Raw genomic sequence first — 20257 nt, forward strand, 5'->3', positions numbered from 1 at the left:
TTATAGAGTCATTAAATATAAGAAACAACGGTCTGTCTATACGTGATAGTCATATTGTCATTCATGGAAACTGTTTTCCCTGTACAAATTTTGTATATTTTTATGCAGTCTTAATAGTGTGTCTTTTTTGCTGTGCAGTATCAACCAAATTACATTTCAATGCTTAATGAATTCTCCCAGAGAAAAAAACAAGATTTGAACTTTGTTGAAGAGTCTCATTTAGGACCTGCCCATAATCCTGAGTAAGTACTGTCTCCAGATTTTTATTGTGCTGAGAGCGGTGGCCCCTTCATCCTGCTGATCATTGCGGATCCCTGGGGACAGACTCTTGCTGATGGCTTATACTAAGAAGGAAGAAACTATCATTGTTTTCCCAGAAAACCCATTTAACCCATTATTGACTGCCGATACACCTTTTGATGGCGTGGATCGGTGGCCTATGTATGAAGAGAGATCACTCGGCAACCTCTCTTCATACATCACACGCGCTGGCTGTTTCTGACAGCCAACACCCGGTGGCAATAGCTCCGATCGGCCGCACAGCTGATTGGAGGGAGCCATGCGGAGGTGTCATGGCAACCGGGGGACTTCCGAAAGGCCACAGGGCTGTCATGGCAGAATGTCAATCAAGCCATGCCTGTGGGGTGGCTTGATAGACTGCCTGCCCGATAGCAGTATGATGTAATCAAAGCATCACAGGTTGTTGTTCCCTATGGGAGCTAAAAAAAAAGTACAAATAAGAACAATAAAGTTTTACTAATTAATTATTATTATTAAAAAAAATAAATAAATAAATTTAAAAAAATAAAAAAATAAACAATCTTTTGCCATATTTATAATAAAAGAATCTAAATAATAAAATTATTATAATATTATTAAAATAACAAAAATACATATTTGGTATCGCCGCGTCCATAAACATCTGATTTATCAAAGTAAGTTAAGTAACGCATTATTTACTCTGCACAATGAACATCGTCAGAAGAAAAAAAGAAAGAATGCCAGAAATGCGCTTTTTTTGGTCACCCTGTCTCCAAGAGAAAATGCAATAAAAAGTGATCAAAAAATTGTATGTATTTCAAAATGGTACCAACGGAAACTGCAGGACGCCCAGCAAAAAATGATCCCTTGCACAACTATGTTGACAGAAAAATACAAAAGCTATTCTATGCAGCAGATGGCGGCAAAAAATAATTAAAAAAAACTAAATATCTTTGAAAAAAAATACTAGTACAGCAAAAAAAAACGATATAAATTTGGTATCGTAGAAATCGCACTGACTCATAGAATGAAGTTTTGTCCTTTTTGTTTCGGTTTCTGTGCCGTAGAAACAAGACGCAACGAAAGATGGCAGAATTTCATTTTTTTTCCATTTCTCCCCACTTAGAACTTTTTAAAAGTTTTTCAGTACATTATATGGTACATGAAAATTACAACCCTTCTCATAAAAAAACAAGCCCTCATACAGCTACGTCGATGGATAAATAAAGGAGTTACAATTTTTTTAAACGGGGGAGGAAAAAACGAAAATGGAAAAACAGAAGAAATCTTGGTCACTAAGGGGTTAATCTGCCTTTGAAAGCAATTGTACAGTTTAGGCACTTGGTTTGCTATGTTTGCCTAAAAAAAAAAATGCTGTTACATACTACCCTGGCCAGAGCCAAATATTCATTCCTTTGACCCTTGTCAAATGAATGGCGGCCTACTGCTACAGAAGGTGCATGCACTGGGATCTCTCCTAGAGCATTTACCTAACACATTCACATAGCATGATGGGAACAGAGCCATCTTATACTTGTCTCAAGTTACACGTGTTGCTACAAAAATTTCCCAGTATTCCTTAAGACACTTTTACACCACCTGATTCCCGGACACAAATGTTTTGAGGAAAGCTCCACATGCTACGTAAAAGTACAACGATCATTCGTCAACTGATTGTTCACGTTCAAAATGCTCACTTATATTCTGTACATCTCCCTATCTGTACGATCGTTCGTCCCTAGAAGGGTTCACATGAGCAGGAGTAAGTTGTGCCCCAGATTCTCAGGCATGACTCGCATCGCACAGCACACGGACACTCACTGTCCATATGTTGTGTTGTTGTGGGTGACCGCACATCTGTATGTTCAATTTTTATGCAAGAATCGCACCAAAACAGAACATGGTGTGATTTTTCCATTTTGCAAATCGCAGTGAGAGAAAAATCGCCCTTGTGAATACACCCATTACAAATAATGAGCTGTCTTGTCGTGCGAATTTGGTGAGTGTGAATATACCTTAAGCAATTTTCAGCCCGTGTAAAAGAAAAGAAAATGAGAACTGATTGATATTCTCATTAATCAGCGCTTTGTACATCAGGCCAAGAAGTTGGCCATGTGAAAGCCATTTAAAGTGGGGCATAGTTGTGTGCCATGTGTAAAAAAAAAAACATGTCCCGGGGGCGCCTAGAGTGCAAATACGTTATGCTGAGGAGAGCGCAAAAATGCATACGCCCATGTATGCATTTCCTGGCTGAAGTTTATATTTTTTATCTATCTATCTATCTATCTATTTATCTACATATCTATATATCTAATTTTTTTTTATAGGTTTACCTACAGGGTCAAATTCGGAGATAGCGTCTTTCCTCTATCAAGAGCGTATAGAACTAAAAAACAGGCTGTAAAGGAGGCTGCTTATCTAGCTTTACAAGAGCTCAAAAGAAAGTTTCCAAAAGAGATTCAGGTAGAACATTATTTAACAAAGTAAACTTATATATATCATTGTAATAATATAAGCATTTTCCAGTATGTTTTTATGAAGGACACAATTTGGCAAACTAAGTTAAGGTCCTGTTACACGGGACGAATGTTGGGCAAACGATGCCCGACACATGTCCCTGTGTTTCCTCGCTTTCGTGCTCCTGCATGGGAGCTAGCAAAGCAGGCTGGTTCACGGAGAGGCCAGCAGGGGGGCACGGTAATGCAGGAGATTTCTCTCCTCTCGCTCCCCCACCCCTCCAATGGAGAAAACATAGCGGCTGTTCACCACTGAACGGCCGCTGTTTAAACTAAACGATGAGCAACAAGCTTCATTGATGATGTTTTATGCAGCATAAACGATCAGCGATGAAGCTCATCGTTCAGTTTAAAGAGCGGACGTTCAGTAGTGAATGGACGCTATGTTATCTCAATGGAGGGGGCGGGGGAGCGAGAGGAGAGAAATCTCCTGCCCCCCTCTTGGCCTCTCCGTGAGCAAGACAGCTCTGCTTGCTGCCGTGCAGGAGAAAAGGAACACGGAAACACAGGGACGAGTGTCAGGCATCATTTGCCCGACATTCGTCCCATGTAAATAGACCTTTCCAAAGTGATTTGCTTTTATGCAGAGGTAAGTACAAACTTGATAAGAGGAATGGTTATTGATAAAGTATTGTTGGATGCCTAATCTTTGAAAATGTCTAGAAGTTTAGAAAAATTAAAACTAGCTTCAAAACTGGCTCAAGTAAGAGTATCTAGAAGGTTGTATTGAATGGTCCCTGGTAATAGATAGTTTACCGCAAGGTTTAGTGCTGGGATCACTATTAATCAAGTATCTGTGAGTGGATTTGAGTGATGAGGGACCTTGCACACAGGACGTAATATTCCGCAACAGCATTGTAGAGTATGCCCTCTTGCAGAAAATTCGGCACCAAAATCTGCACTCCTAGCATGTGGATTTTGCTGCAAAATTAAAAATAGTAGAATCCTGCTCGCAATTCCGCATCAAAAGTTGCAGTTAGCAGTAGGGATTTTGGTGTGGAATTCAGGGATGCCATATGCTACAAAGCAATATTTCACCCCATGTGAAAGGTCCCTAACAGTGCAATCTCAGTCAGCTGCGATACTATGACGTATTAAATGTGACATGGTGTTTCGAGTCACGAACTCATCCTCATCTAGAATATGTTCTTTAAAAAGGCCCCAAGAGTTGGAAAAAGTACAAAGAAGAACAAGGGTAATCACGTACATGGAGATCGACAGTTGTGAGGAAGGATGAAATGAATTTAGCCTTGAGAAAAGATGTCTAAGTAGAGACATAATACATCTGAACGAATTTATAAAGGGCTTATACAAAAAAAATATGGTACGCGACTGTTCAATTTTGCCTGTTATGAGGCAGTCAGCCGCCATGGACAGATTCAACTAACCTTTCTCTCATGTGTATGGCTAATTTGTGAGCTGTGATGCTGTGCAATAGTCTACGGCATGAGCTACTTTTAACAGAAACAGTTGAACATTGCAAGAGAGGTGTGGATGATTCCTTCAAACAGAAATATTCAACTGAATGTTGATCCAATCTGCTCAAAAATGGGTTTGCAAAGACTTTTCTTGCCTTCCTCAGAATAAAAGAGCTAGACTGTTTTTCCTCCACTCACACTCTCCTTCATTTCATTCACGTCATTTCCCCTTACCCTTAGCATTACCCTTAAAATAAGAAAACTGCAACTCAGTTCAAATAGTTTAACAGAAGTGAAGTGGCACAGATGCTCGGTGGTTGAGGTAAGAGGCCCGATACACTTAATGATGTCAGTGCTTAATAGAGCCATGGAATCTTATTGGTTACAGTTACACACAAAGTGGAGTTCTTGCTTGAATGTTGCCGAATATAACAATGAACAGTTATGTTACCGTCTGTCTTAGGTTCCTATTTACTTCACAGAAGTCACAACCAAATTACTGTGTTAGGGTACTTTACCATGAGAAAACTATCAGCTGAAAAATCACTCGACCAAATGAATTTTAAGCTATAGTTGCCCCTGTAAACTGGATAAATTATTTTTTATTTTCTTTTTCTAGGAGTTGCCTGAATTTTTCATAGATGACTCTGGTTCTGAAAATTCTTCTTTGTCTGGAAGGTAAGCAGTTACTTATTGGTTCAGTTACTCATGCCATTCGTAAGGGGCTAGTGACCGCTTGTTAAAGGATTTTCCCACTAAAGCAGTGATGTCAAACTAATTTACACTGAGGGACACATCAGCATTATGGTTGCCTCATTTATAAGGGCTCAATCACATGGGTGTATTTACGCTCCATATTATAGCATACCGTTTTCATGCGTAGAAAAAATTGCAGCATGTCCTATTTTGGTTTGAAATTGCCCATCAGAGTCAGTGGGATTGCATAAACACACAGTAGATATGCAGGATACATGCGTATTCACTGCATATTTAAGCATGAAGGCAGGAGGCAGGAGAAACACAGTGAATATGTACATTTTCAACCCGTTAAAATGTTGCATATTTTATGGAGTGAAACTACATACACCCGTGTGACTAAGCCCTAAATGTAACTATTCCTTACCATAGCTATGGAGCTCTATGTACTATGATGGAGTTTCTCCACTTCCACCTCTGTAGCACAGAAAGTCCTACCTTGGAGGGTGGCTAGGGCTGTCACAGTTGTGCCACCACCTGTTAGTTGCTGAACAGAGCGGTGTGGAGCTGCACACCAGAGCTCAGAATCTAAGATGGCACCCATTCCCTGTTTTGGTGGCGCCTCCTCAGTCAAGCACTGGCTGCGTCCTCTGGGGAAAGTGGGGAGCCGATACTTCTGTGTCCAGGCCTTGTTGCAGGCCACATAAAATGACATGGTTGGCTGCATTTGTTCTGCTGGCCTTAAGTTTGGCATGTGTGAATTAAAATAAAGCTCCATTTAGAATGATGAGCCTTATCAGTGCCACACACTGAGTTCTCAGCAGGATACCACTGATACTATTGTTTCAGCTGGTATCCCACTCGGAGAACACGGCCGGAGTATGAAGAATACAGCAGTCCAGCTGTGTTCTGCATACCCCGCCTGGAGCGCACAGCTGTATACCAGCAGGAGTATAGGATACCAGCACCCCCACAGTGATTTTCAGGGAAGGGCTTTAAATCTAAGGCCTTCCCTGAAAATCATCCCTTGCTGGTGTAAAAAATAAAAAATATATATATGTTCACCTCTCCGCCGCTGCCAGGGCTCAACCACGTGTAGCTGCTTCTTCTACCTACACTGCTCTGAAATTCTTTCATCAGGTAGGGATTTAAAATCCTGGCCAGCTGCTGAAAGAGCTGTAACTGATTGGCTGAGCGCTTAGCCAATCACAGACAGTGCTCAGCCATTCAATGAATGACAGCTGAGCGCTGCCTGTGATTGGTCACAGCGCTCAGCTATTCACAGGCAGCACTCGACCATTCATTGAATTCAATGAAGCAGTGCAGGGAGAAGACATGGCTACACGTGGCTGAGCCCTAGCAGCGGCGGAGAGGTGAGTATATATATTTTTTATTTTTTACACATGCTATGGATGATTTTCAGGGAAGGGCTTATATTTAAATCACCGAAAATCACTGAAGGGTTGCCTGTGTTCTTCATACCCTGCTCGGAGTGCTCAGCTGGATACTAGCTGAGCGTTCCGAGAAGACAAGAGCTGTATGCAGAAGATAGCAGCCCGCTTATCTTCGGCATACAGCATGAACCTTAATTTACACACTTATGTAAAGTGAGCCCTCAAAATTGTCACTCAAACTGCCGTTTACTACATTAGTACAGGGTTTTGATTTCAAAAAGAACACTATGTTATAACAGTGAACACCTCAAGGCTCTGTTCACACTTGCATTAGTTATTTTCTGGTTTCAGCTGTTTCTTGATCATCAGAATAGTGTAGCATTCTCTGCTATTCTATCTGGTATGAAAACATAATAAGTCAATGGGGGTGGATGGATCACAATAAATCGGTCCTACCGGTCATAAATGCTGTAAAAGCATAAGGCATGATGCCATTGTGAATAAGCAGACTTTGTGTCACAGTTAGTAGGTGACAGTAAAGGTTAATAATCTAAAAAAATATTTATTTTTAGTGCTCCTGGTGAAATTAGTGGCAACACAAGCCTTCCTGAAAATGGATTCTCTGACTCAGCATCTGCAACTTCTGAGGTATTCCCAATAAATAGAAAGAATTAGAGACATATCTGCACAATTACCTACAGAAACACATTCTCCCTCAAAGAGCTTAATGATAGAGGAGTATACGTCTATGAAGGTTGTAGATTATGGTTATTTTTCTAGTTTTGCAATTCATATCCTAAATAATCCCTAGTAATTTTGACTTTAAAGAAGCTGTCCCACAAATAAATATGACTTTACTAATAAACATTTAATTCAGAAAGACTCTGTGAAAATCCCTCAGAAGCTCCAAAGAGTTCAGGTGCTAGACTAAGTTTTTCCTGCCCTCACACACTCTATTTCATCTAATGCGTGCCATTATACCCTCCCCTAGCATCCTCTTTTAAATAAGAAAATTGCAACTAAATTCAGTTCAAATAGTTTAACTTTACTAAACAGATTTAGTGGCAAAAATGCTCAGTGGTTGACGTAAGAGGCCCAGTACACTTAATGATGTCAGCACTTAATAGAGGCACAGTCCCCTGTTTCCCCTGTGATGGTAGTCTCAGTTTGTAGAACCCTATATATGTCACCTTTTGTGAGAGCAGAGTTACAGATGCACAGGGGACTGAGGAAGAGCGTTTTCCCTATACAAGTCTGGAGATCACCACTACCTAAATCTGTCTTATGGGACAGTAAGTGACTGGGGCAGGATAAAGAAGAAAAGTGCTGGTATACCAGTATCGAGCCAGCTGCGTGTTTTACCCCTCACCCCTCCTTTGGAGATGGAGACTAGCGTGTACCATGTTACTTGTTATACTTTCATCCAGTAAAGGAATCATTGTCTGGGGAGTTGCAAGACTTAGGCCTACACTGTACACCAGGCTGGATGGCCTATGGCCCTACACCTCTCTCCCCAGTGGATCCCAGCCTGGGGCAGTTCCTGATGGGCCCTACCGGTGAGCACTACGGTGAGCCTGACTGAGCATCAGAATGCCCGATATTACAGAGGAGACCCTTAGGCTGGAAGCCTCTGGGGAACAATACACCCTACCTGTGGTGAACCTTATATCTGCATAATTTTGGAAGACTACTTTAAGTAGAATACCCCAAGATTATGCAACAGAGCCCTTTAGAGGCATTCTCTAGTAAAGATTTCCCCAACAGTTGTCTAATAGACACAATATATTTGAAAGCATATAATCATTATATCCGTCATTTTTTATGATGTACTATTGTTTATTTTGTCTTAAAATAGGAAGTATTTTTGCTATTAAATCTAAAAGGGAAGTATATATTAGAGCGCATCTTATAAATGAACACTGATATGTGTTCACAATATATCTGCATTTAAGAAACTGGAGATCTGACGCATTAATACTGAAAACTAATTATAACTGAGACTTTGATATTGTTACTAGTGCCAACATGAGCAGGACTTTGTCTCATGCCTTCAAATGTTCTGCCAGAAGAAAAATTGGACACCTCAATATGTGGATTGTGAAGCGGATGGAGCACCTCATGTTCGGCAGTAAGTTAAGGAATTAATCATGTTAATTATTTAGAAGGAAAACTGAGAGCTTTTTAGAAACTCAAACTGCAGCTCTGCTTGTTCTGACAGGCTGCTATATATATAAGTACAAGCCCAGCACATGCTTCCCACAAAGATAGTAAATGTAATGATGGTTTCATCTACTTCAAAGTTAGAATTAATATATACAGCAAGCAGCATAGCAACAAGTGAGAAAAATTATTACAATACATATAATGAGGCAAATATATCTGAATATGGGAGCACCTAGAGCTCTAGATTAACCCCTTCCCACTCTATGATATACTATTATCATAGGAACCAAGCAGTTCCCATGAGTTGACATAATAGTACCTTAGTAACTCTGATCCCAGCCATTATTGGAGATAATTCCGATCCCGAACATTCGTTCCCGCCACAGGACATAAATGTACGTCCTGGCAGAGAGGTACTTAACGCAACAGGACATACATTTGCATCCTGGGAATAAAGCAAGATCAGGGGAGATTCCATGCTATCTGGCAGCGGGAGCCAGCTGTCACAAATAGCCGGCCTCCCGCTACAACAGCGGGGGTGCATCGCGACAGCGACCCCCGATGTTACCCCCTTCCCTGCCACGAGTTATGTAGATCACAGCACGTAAAAGGTTCACAGAGTGAGCGTGCTCCCTCTGTGATGTCATTGGACTGTCATGATGAAATCGCGGGGGTGTCAATGGGTTGCCATGGCAACAGGATACCAGATACAGGCGTCCTGTATTGCCAGTGCCTGTGATCGCTATAACAAGCAGTAAGGCATTGCAGGACAGAAGTCCTTCAATGCTTTATCATAGCGATCGTAAGTGTGATTGTACAAGTCTCCCACAGAAAAACAAATAGTGTAAAAAAAAAAACAGGTTAAAATTATGTAAAAAAAAAAAAAATAAATAAAACCTTTTTTGTGCTTTGAATTAACCCCTTAGTGACAAAGCCTGTTTGCGCCTTAGTGACGGAGCCAAATTTTGGAAATCTGACATGCATCGTTCAACGTAGCATAACTCCGTAAAAGCTTTACATATCCAAGTGATTCTGACATTGTTTTTTCGCCACATGTTGTACTTAATTTTGGTTGTAAAAAGAGACCGATATAATTTGTGTATATTTATTAAAAGCGCCAAAATTGGGAAAATTTTGAAAAAATTGTCATTTTTTTCACATTTTCAACTGTAATATCTCAAATATGTCCAAACATACTGTACAAATTTTTGATAAGATATATATTTCCATCTGTTTACTTTATTCTGAATGCACATTTGAAAGACTTTTGTGTTTTTTTAACCATTTAGATGACGTACAAATTTAACATTACTTTTCAGCATTTTGAGGAACACTTTGTTTTCCTGCACTAAGCCAAGTTTGCAAAGGCTCATTAGTGTCAGAATAATAGATACCCCCCCCAAATGACCCCATTTTAAAAACTACACCCCTTAATGTATCCACTGAGGGGTGTCATGAGTATTTTGACCCCACCGTTTTTTTTCAGGAATTAGTTAAATTTAGAGGAGAAAAAATAAAATTTCATATTTTTGCAAATATGTCATTTTAAAGACATATTTTTTTCCTATAGTGCCCATGAAAATGAGGATTTACACCTCAAAATGGATGCCCCCGTTTCTCCCGTGTTCAGAAATATACCAATTGTGGCCCTAATCTTATGTCTGGATGCACAACGGGACCCAAAATGAAAGGAGTAGTCGGTGTCTTTCAGAACATAAATTTTGCTTGAAGGCATTTTAGGCCCCATAGCACTTTTGTAGAGCTCTTGAGCGGCCAAAACCAAAGAGAACCCCCACAAATGACCCCATTTTGAAAACTAGACCCCTTAACGAATTTATCTAGCGGTGTACTACCCATTTCGACCACACAGTTTTTGAATGAATTCAAGCAAAGCAAAAGGAAAAAATTGTGATTTTCGTTTTTTGTGTCAATTCTGTCATTTTAAAAACAGCTTTTTTTGTACAGCACACACATGAATGAAGCCTTGCACCCCAAAATGGATACCCCTGTTTCTCCCGTGTTCAGAGACATACCCATTGTGGCCCTAATCTGTCTGGATGCACAACGGGGGCCCAAAATGAAAGGAGTAGTCGGTGGCTTTCAGAACAGAAATTTAGCATGAAGGTGATTTAGGCCCCATTGCCCACTTGTAGAGCCCTTGAGCGGCCAAAACGACAGAGAACTCCAACAAATGACCCCATTTTGAAAACTAGACCCCCTAATGAATTTATCTAAAGGTGTACTGTGTATTTTTACATTACAATTTGTAAATAAATCTAAGCAAAGCTGTATGAAAAAAATTACAATTTTCATTTTTTTGGCAGTTGTATCAATTTAAAAACTGGTTTTTTTGTACAGCACACATAGGGATGAAGACTTTCACCCCAAAATGGATACCCCTGTTTGTCCCGTGTTCAGAACCATACCCCTTGTGGCCCTAATCTACTTAAAGGACACATGGCTAGGCCTATAATAGAAGGAGCACCCGTTGGATTTCAGGGTACAACGGAATAAATTCCAGGCCCCATTGCCCACTTGTAGAGCCATTGAGCATCCAAAACGATAAAGAACCCCCACAAACGACCCCATTTTAAAAACTAGACCCCTCAACGAATTCATCTAGGGGTGTACTGCATATTTTGACCCCACAGTATTTGAATAAATCTAAGCAAAGCAGAAGGAAAAAGTTACGATTTTAATTTTTTTGGCAATTTCGTCAATTTAAAAACTGTTTTTTTTTGTACAGTGTACATAGGAATGAAGACCTTCACCCCAAAATGGATACCCCCATTTGTCCCGTGTTCAAAAACATACTCATTGTGGCCCTAATCTACTTAAAGGACACATGGCAAGGCCTGTAATGGAGGGAACACCCGGTGGATTGCAGGGTACAACTGAATAAATTCCAGGCCCCATTGCCCACTTGTACGGAATAAAAATTGACACCTTAAAAAAATATCCCCTCCCCCACACACTCCGCACCCTTTTCGGCGTTCCCTAAATCTTAGATAAAAGTAATAATGTGAACTGTGTAGTATTTCCGAAGACAGGGGTAATTACGGAGACTGGTTGGGATGGGTACATGGGGCAATAAAACCAGGTATCCCCCCTCCTCTCATGCTTTTTGGGGGTATTTAGTGACCTCAGTGGCGGTAATGGGGTGTAAAAAGTGGCGCTCTGTGAGTCTCCGTAAGCTTGATGAGGTGCGGCGTCTCACACAGAAAGCGCTCAACAAGCTGCTCCTGGAACTGCATGAAGGCGAGTGTTCCCAGGGCTTCTTGTAAAATATGTATTACAGGTAGCGGTCTGAATAACGCCGGGCTCACGCAGCCGTAGGCGGAATCTGGTTGCAGAGGCCCGCAGCGGATCCCGGCTGTGACCCTGCGTACGGCCGCGTAATGTACTGCGCATAACTGCCTACTCACACAGGCGGTCATGCGCAGTACTTTTTTTTTGTTTGCATTTCCCGCACCGACGCTTAGCGATGACACGGGTACCTGCAGCCCGTATGCAAGGTAGTTGGCGTATGGGCATCGGGTATATCCGCGACCATGGAGCACAATGGGCTCTATGTTGCGGATATCCGTGGTAAAATAGAACATGCTGCGTTCTCTTTTCTGAGAGTGGATTACGCAATTCTGACCCGCTAATGTGAGCGGAATTGTGTAATCCAATGCGATTGATCTGCGTATTACCGCGGATCAGACGCATGCGGAATTCGTAATTCCTATCCGGTCATGTGAGACCGGCCTAAGGTAGATCGCTACCTTTTTATCACGTGACCGGGGACCGCTCAACGAGGCCACCCGTCACTGCTCCAGGCTCTCGGCAACCATTGGTCGCTGGGAGCAAGGAGATTTTAAATTTCCTGGGCTCCCCGACTTCTGCACATGTGTCCGCTGTTTTACCGGCGGTTGCATGCGCAGAATCCGGGAAAGTTCACGGAGGAAGATCGCATCGGGGTGCAAATACGGAGGCCTCCGCTAAAAAGTTTCATCTCCTCTCACCGATCGCATCCGTGAGGGGAGATGAACCTTCACCTTTTTTTTACTTTTACGTGATCGCCATTATCCATTGGATAACAGCGAACATGTGATCAGGAACTGCTCACCGCGGCCCCCCGTGAAATCTCCAGGCTCTCGGCTAAGTTTTGTAGCCAGGAGCAGGGAGATTTTAAATTACCACAGCTTTTGCGCATGCGCCTGCCATTTTGGCGACAGGCGCATGCGCAGAAGCTGGGGTAAGGTCCGCGGATTATTCCGCAGGCCTTAGGTACATCATTTCATCATCCCTCACAGATATGATCCATGGGGGGAGATGAAACGCAAGCTTTTTTAACTTTTTTAAACTTTTTTTTTTTACTTTTTACCCCCTTTTTTTTTTTTTACTTTTTACACTTTTTTTTTTACTTTACATGATCACTGTTATCCATTGGGTAACAGTGATCATGTCCCTGGTGACATCTCTCTGCTCCTGGCTACACATGGCAGCCAGGAGCAGAGGGATTTTAAATTTCCCGGGGATCGAGCCCCTCTGCGCACGCGCCCGATGATTGACATCAAGGCGCGCGTGCGCAGACGGGCACTTCAGGTCCCGGGACATCGGGACATCGCAGAGGACCCGAGGTGAGTATTTTCACCTCCCCTCATGGATCGGATCCATGAGAGGAGGTGAAACTTTACTTTTTAAAAACTTTTTCCCCGGTGACACCTCCTGGCTACCTTCAGGAGCCGGGAGCCAGGAGTTTTTAAATTTGCCGGAGGCTCCCGGGCTTCTGTGCATGCGCGTGACGTCATCGTCTGGCGCTCATACGCAGAAGACCGGCGGCGTGTCCGGGAGGACCAGATTCATCGGGGGCAGGCCGGAGAAGGCAGGTGAGTATTTTCAGCTGCCCTGATGGATCTGATCCATCAGGGCAGCTGAATCTTTACTTTTTTTTCACACTTTTATTTACTTTATTGCGATCGGCGCTATCCATTGGATAGCGCCGATCGCAATGCCGGGGGGGACTGCCCGCATCCTGGGATGACAGCTCCATGCTGTCGGCTACCTGCGGGCTCCGACAGCATGGAGCTGTCACGTCCTCAGGCAAGTGGGCATTAATCCTAAGAGGACGCATAAAACGACGTCCTCTAGGATTAAAGCCCACTTGCTGAGGACGTAGTTTCCCGATGGGGCCGTCGTTAAGGGGTTAAAGATAAATCTTGATAGCTGGCATAAGTGATAGCTAACCCTTTTTCAATCTGACATAATGGCAGCACATGGTTTTCAGGGTGAGAGCAAAGTCCATTTTTTGTTTACTCAAAGGGATCCGTTACCAGGACAGATTTCATATGATACGAAAATCCTCCAGTTTTTGATATGGTTTAGTTTTAGCCCTGGGGACAATACAGTTTGGCAAACTGTGTAGAATCCCAACTCCCTACCAAAGTTACCACAGTAACAATACGTAGTGAGTGAACCCTTTGGAATGACCTGGATTTCTGCATGGATTACTAGGATAAAGAAATTTGGTTGCCTTTAAGATATACTGATCTAATGTCTTAAATACAGATTTCAGTATTCCACTAGATTCCACTAGATTGGCGATTAAGAGCAACATGACTGAGGTTAAAAAGCGACAATTGTAAAATTCTGTGAATGTGAGAAAGTTGATGTTTGTAAGTTACAAATATGTAAGTTACTTTACATGATTGCAGTTATCCATTGGATAACGGCGATCATGTGATAGGGAACCGCATACAGCAGTTCCCGGTTACAGCTCCCTGCTCTCTGCTACTCATACTAGCCGGGAGTTTTAAATTTCCCGGCCTTCTGTGCGTGTACGTGACGTATGATGTCTGGTGCGCATGTGCAGACGCCAGCGCCCGGTTCTGGGAGACCAGAACACCGCGGCACATCATGAAGGACAGGGGTGAGTACTCAGCTCCCCTCATGGATCCGATCTGTGAGGGAAATTGAAACTTTAACTTTTTTAACTTTGTATTTAGTTTAATGGGAATGCTGTTATCCATTGGATATCAGCGATCACATGATTTCGCATATCATGGCCCCCTGACAGCTGCAGGTTGTCGGCTACCTCCGGTAGCTGACAGCAGGGAGCTGTCACGTATGCAGCCCAAGGGCTTTAATCCCCAGAGTGAGCATGTTTTCACGGCCCTGAGGATTAAAGCCCAGCCAGCTAGGACGTAAAAACACTATAGGGTAGTCACTAAGGGGTTAAGGAGATAAGATTAGAAGTGTGGGTGTCACAGTTGCTTTGCACATTAAATAAAGGCACATAAAGCCTGGTTACTAACAAATCTGTTCTTCTCTATTTGTTAGTGTGAATTAACTAACATTTTTCTTTTACCTTCTTACAATGTGAATATACAGATTTTCCCTCACAGTGAAGATTGGATCCAGAAGCTTTCCAAAAAGTAATATGAAAAACACAAAGAAACTGGCAAAAAAGGAAGCTGCGTTTCTTGCACTAAAAGAACTCAAAAGCGAGTTTCCGGAAGATATTCCGGTATGTTGTGCTTCTTCATGTATGTTGAGCAGTTTGATGCAATATTTACAAGGCAGAAGTATTTCCAAAAGGCACTGTGCAGATGTTGGTTTGGCCTGTTGATAGATTTTCCAAGTCTGCTTGTTAAACATGCCTCAATGGACACTTTACATGAGACATTTTTTGGAGGTTTCTATGAAAAGTAGCTGCAAAAAAACTACGACAAAAAGAAAAAAGTATCATGTCAGACAGCTCTTACTGTGCCAATGAATACTTTAATTTCATGCACTGTATATAGATTCTACATAGTGTAGAGTCATTGCGCAAAATACTATTTGACTGTGGGAGGATGGAGATGGAGAACCATAATATGGATTTTAACCTTGGGGCCAGGTACTGTAAGAAATTAAACTACAGACATTCTCATAGAAGTAAAACCGAACATTAGTCCCCTGTTATATATCACCTACCACTCCATGGTCCTGTGGTCCCCACGGGTCTTTGTTCATTTTCCAAGAGTGACAATGTGCTGTACATCCATTTAACTAATGATCCCAATTAGTGGCCGCAACAGTCACATGCCATACATGTTAACATCACTGTTGAGGCCAGTGATTTGCTGCATTGGTCACGTATATGGCACATCATTGCTCCAGGATAATAAAAAAAGACCCTCAGGGAGTATTGGAACGATGGTAAATTTATCAGGTGAGTAATATTTTTATTTTCTAACATTTCTTAAACTCTTGGACAAATTTTTTAAATTTCTTAACAATGTTTTAACTCACTTTTAGAACTTGCCGAAAGAGTTCACAGATGATTCCATGACAGGACACTCCTCTGCCGTAAAGTAAGAATTTTGCCTGAGAACTTGTTGTGCAAGAAACATTAGTAGTTTGCATGTCTTTTCTAGTAAATGTTCTGGATTTTACCATAATCTCTCACTATTTGGTGCAAAACGATCAACCATAACATTAAAACCTGGTGGAAGTGAAAAAGGTGACGTGAATAACAATGATTATTTTGTGACAACGGCACCTATCGGTGGTGGCCTATATTAGGTAGTAAGCAAACAGTCACTTCTTGAAGTTAATGTGTTGGAAGCAGGAGAAATGGGCAAGTGTAAGCATCTGAGTGACTTTGACACTGAACAAATTGTGATGGTTAGGTGACTGGGTCAGAGTCTTTAAAACGACAGGACTTGTGGGTTGTCCCTGCAATGCAGTGGTTAGTACCTCTCGAAAGTTGCCCAAAGAAGAACAACCGGTGAACTGAAGATAAGGTAATGGATGCCCAAGCCTCACTCATATGCGTGGGTTGTGGAGGCTAGTCTGTCTGCCTGGATCACACAGTTAACTCCCTTTTACATAGAACGATATCGCATGAGCGATCGATGACAGAGTTAGCTCGTGTAGCCTGTTTATGCGGGCAGATAAATTGTTTGCAATTTCGTTTACATGTCGTTCAGTCATTCACTGTACCAAATCATTGCTGTTCAGACGCAACAACGTGCGAATGATTATACTGTACAACAAATTTTAAAAAATGTTTCATGACCGAACGTAATTGATATGTTTCTGTAAAATTAAAACATGCAGATTACACTGGTAAAACTGAATAATAGCAGCATGTCTCATTTTCAAGTTGTTTAACCCCTTCGTGACCAAGCTTTTTTTTTTCGTTTTAAAAAATCGTAACTCTTTTATTTATCGATCGACATAGCTGAATGAGGACTTGTATTTTGCGGGACGAGTTGTATTTTTCAATTCTTCTATTTAATGTACCATATAATGCACTGAAAAACTTTTAAAAAGTTCTAATTGGAGTAAAACGAAAAAAAAAAATAATTCTGCCATCTTTTGGTGCGTCTTGTTCCTACGGCCCACAAACTGCAACAAAAATGACAAGATAACTTTATTTCATGGGTCAGTATGATTACCACGATACTAAACCTATGTCGTTTTTTTTTTTTTGCTGTACTACTTTTATTTTTTTTTCAGACATTTAATTTTCAAAAAATTATTTTCTGCTGCCATCTTCTGCGCGCAATAACCTTTTTTATTTTTCTTTCTACATAATTGTGCAAGGGCTCATTTCTTGTGGGACGTCCTGTAGTTTGTATTAGTACCATTTTGGAATTATGGCTTTTTGATTGCTTTTTATATCATTTATTACTTGGAGACAAAATGACAAAAAAAGCGCTTTACTGGCATTATTAATTTTTGTTTGGACAACGTTCACTGTGCAGAGTAAATACCAAACATGTATTTTTGTTTTATGATTTAGATTTTTTTATTTAGTCTAACCAATGACCTGTAAAACACAGTGCAATAATTATGACTTACTGGTGGATGATCCACAGTGTTTAGGCCACATGCCTAAACATACCCTATATGTTACATAAACCTACCCTTAGGCCTCATGTCCACGGGCATAATTGAATTGCGGAATCCACGGGATCTGCAGTTCAATATGCCCATAGATTATCATTGGGTATTTAAATATCCATGGATGTCATTTTTTTCTGGAGTACGGATCGCACTCTTGGGGAGAAAAAACACAGCATGCTCCATTTTCTGCGATTTTCCCGCACGGACGGCTTCCACAGTCTTCCATTGAAGTCAATGGAAGCCGTCTGGATCCGCAGCATGTCTGCAGCTGACACCGGGGACGTGCCGCGGACCGCAGAAAAGCAGGAGTTAAAAAAAAATAAAAGAAGCCACAGTGCATGCACACTGCATGTCGTGAGCATCCTGAGCACATCCACCATGCAGAAGAAAGAAGATCCGGCCTTGATGGAGGAGAACCCCACAGCATCTGGACAGGTGAGTAAAATGTATTTTTTGGCCTCATGAGTGTGGGCCAGGTGGAATCCGCTGCGGGATTCTGCACGGGAAAAAACGCGTGGGTCTGTGGACATAAGGCCTTATAGTGTTCAGTCAGCACGTGGTGTGTATCAGTAATTGCGAAATAGTTTCGCAATCACTTTTGTTCTTTTTAAGCAAGGTTAATGGCAAACCTACTAGATTAGTTGTATAGGCATATTTCCAAAAAATACAATACAACAGAAATTGGATTACATAATTCCCCATAATTAGAAAAACTTACATGGCAGAAAAAAACGGATATCATATTTGAATTCAGCGCACTAAAGTTACTATAAGCCGCCTAATCTGCTTATCGGTTACAAAAATTATGTTGCACAGTGTTATTTTTATGCCTGCATAAAGTGAACAACGATCGAGAATCAGAGAATTCTACTTCAATATAATCACGGCCAACGATTGAACGACGAACGAGAAGCGAACAAATTCTTGTTCATCGTTTAATCTCTGGCTGTGTTTACACTGAATGTTAGGTTAGCATTTGATTTTGTAGGATCCAGTGATTTTTTGAACTATGATTGCAGTAACCTCTTTTCACAGGATAATGCTCCCTGCCACATGGCAAAAGTTATTCAAGAATGGTTTAAGGAACATGATAAAAAGTTCAAGGTGTTGACTTGAGCATCTGTGGGATGTGCTCGAAAAAGAAGTTTGACCCATGGAGGCTATGCTTTGCAACCTACAGGACTTAAAGGATCTTCTGCTAGTGTATCAATGACACATATCACAGGTTACCTTTAGAGGTGTTGTGCAGTTGACTACAACTAAGGGCGGTGGATGCTGCCAGAAATGCGTCAGTGGGTTTAGAGCATTTTTTTTTCATACGTTAATGGTAATTTTTGGTCTACATGATCTAAATATTTTTATGTTCAAACATTTTTTATTTGTTTTCCTTTATATATTACAGACATTGTAAACAAGTAAACAGGAGTATGAGTACCTTTAAATCTTGTAAAACAAAATAGAAGTCAAACATTCTCTAGAAATTTAAAAGGCACTTTTCATTGTTGGTATTTCAGCATAAAACTCTAACAATAACACACTTACGGGGAGACAAACCACTGGACATAGACACGATAGGGTGGGAGGGGGGGTTGGGATTTTGTGCCTGGGTAGTACTAGGAAGCCGGCGAGAGCGAGGCCCCTGACCTCAATCGTCAAGGGCAGTTATTAGGTCATTGGAGTTGGCCTGAGTCTATCCAAGCTGTGAACCTTCTCCATTCTCTGAAAGAGATCCACACCTGCCAAACCCCATAGAATTTTCCTAATGCTCCGCTCTCGTCAGCCCCCATCTCGTCAAATCGCATCAGTTCGTTGAGTTCTTCCACCCACATAACTCTTGACGGCGGAGTAGTGGACCGCCACAATCTCGGAATGATTCTTCTGACTGCTAATATGAAAAAGCGTAAGATAACTCTTTTGATCTTTTTAACTGAGCCTGGGAGGATTAAGAGAAGGGCTATGGTTAGTGTTATCTGTGTAGAGCATATTGTATTATGGACCTCCATCACTTCCCTCCACAATGTCGCTACCATCGGGCAGGTCCACCAAATGTGTATCATATCGCCCCTGTCTGCGTTGCATCTCCAATATGTGGGTGGTGTGAGGGGGAAGATTCTGTGCAGGGTCTCCGGGACATTATCTTAAAATTGAGATCTTGCAACTTGCATGCGGACGATAATTTATGGCACATGGTCCACGCTTTCTTCCAATCCTCCCGTGGAATGCTCCTTCCCAGCTCTCTCTCCCACCCCGTCACGTATGCGGGCATTTGAGACTCCGACCCCCCGACAGCAACATTTCGTAGATCGTGGATATCATATGTCTCTGGGATCCTGTAGACATGCATTTTTGCTCAAACATGGTGAGCGGTTTAGTGAGATTCACCCCGGGGACCAGGGACCCCACAAACCCTCTAAGTTGGAAATATTGCAGCCATGAGCTCAGCTGCGCTCCTCTTCCTCCCAAGATTTCCAGTAGCGACTTCATTCCCGTGGGGTTTAACACATCCCGGAGGCGTGGGGTTGGGGAAGCTCGGTATTCCCAATACGGGGGGTCCCCGTAGGGATGTCTCAAACTGTGAATTATATGTCAATGGGGTGAGTGGGCCCGGTACCGTTATTAGAACTGCGTTCGGCGCGAACTCCGCCCATTTTTTAAAGAGTTGTTTCATGAAGGGGGATATTTTGGGAATAACGTTTATGTATCTGGACGGGATCCATATTGCTCCCTGTAGGGACCCCTGAGCTAGTTCATGTTCTGCTTCTACCCAGAGTTTCGTGTTTTCATTTTTGAGTATATCAAGTATGCAGTTGGCTATACTCGCTTTATAATAGAGTGCCAGATCAGGTAGGCCTGTCCCTCCTTTTCCTCTCGGTCTCATGAGTAGGGAGTAGCGCATCCGAGGTTTCCTCCCTCTCCACACAAATGTTGT

General features: G+C 41.9%; 1 protein-coding gene across 1 annotated transcript in view; it reads left to right on the forward strand.

Moving 5' to 3' along the window:
• LOC136620849 (interferon-induced, double-stranded RNA-activated protein kinase-like) overlaps positions 1 to 20257 on the forward strand; it is a 62595-nt gene that overhangs the window by 7652 nt on the left and 34686 nt on the right. The window contains exons 4-10 of the mRNA XM_066595872.1: positions 139 to 242; positions 2589 to 2724; positions 4815 to 4873; positions 6858 to 6933; positions 8304 to 8413; positions 14824 to 14959; positions 15733 to 15788. Of these exons, the coding sequence (XP_066451969.1) occupies positions 139 to 242; positions 2589 to 2724; positions 4815 to 4873; positions 6858 to 6933; positions 8304 to 8413; positions 14824 to 14959; positions 15733 to 15788 (677 nt within the window). The remainder of the gene's footprint in view (positions 1 to 138; positions 243 to 2588; positions 2725 to 4814; positions 4874 to 6857; positions 6934 to 8303; positions 8414 to 14823; positions 14960 to 15732; positions 15789 to 20257) is intronic.

Source organism: Eleutherodactylus coqui, chromosome 3 (assembly GCF_035609145.1).
Source record: "Eleutherodactylus coqui strain aEleCoq1 chromosome 3, aEleCoq1.hap1, whole genome shotgun sequence".
Taxonomy (NCBI): Eukaryota; Metazoa; Chordata; class Amphibia; order Anura; family Eleutherodactylidae; genus Eleutherodactylus; species Eleutherodactylus coqui.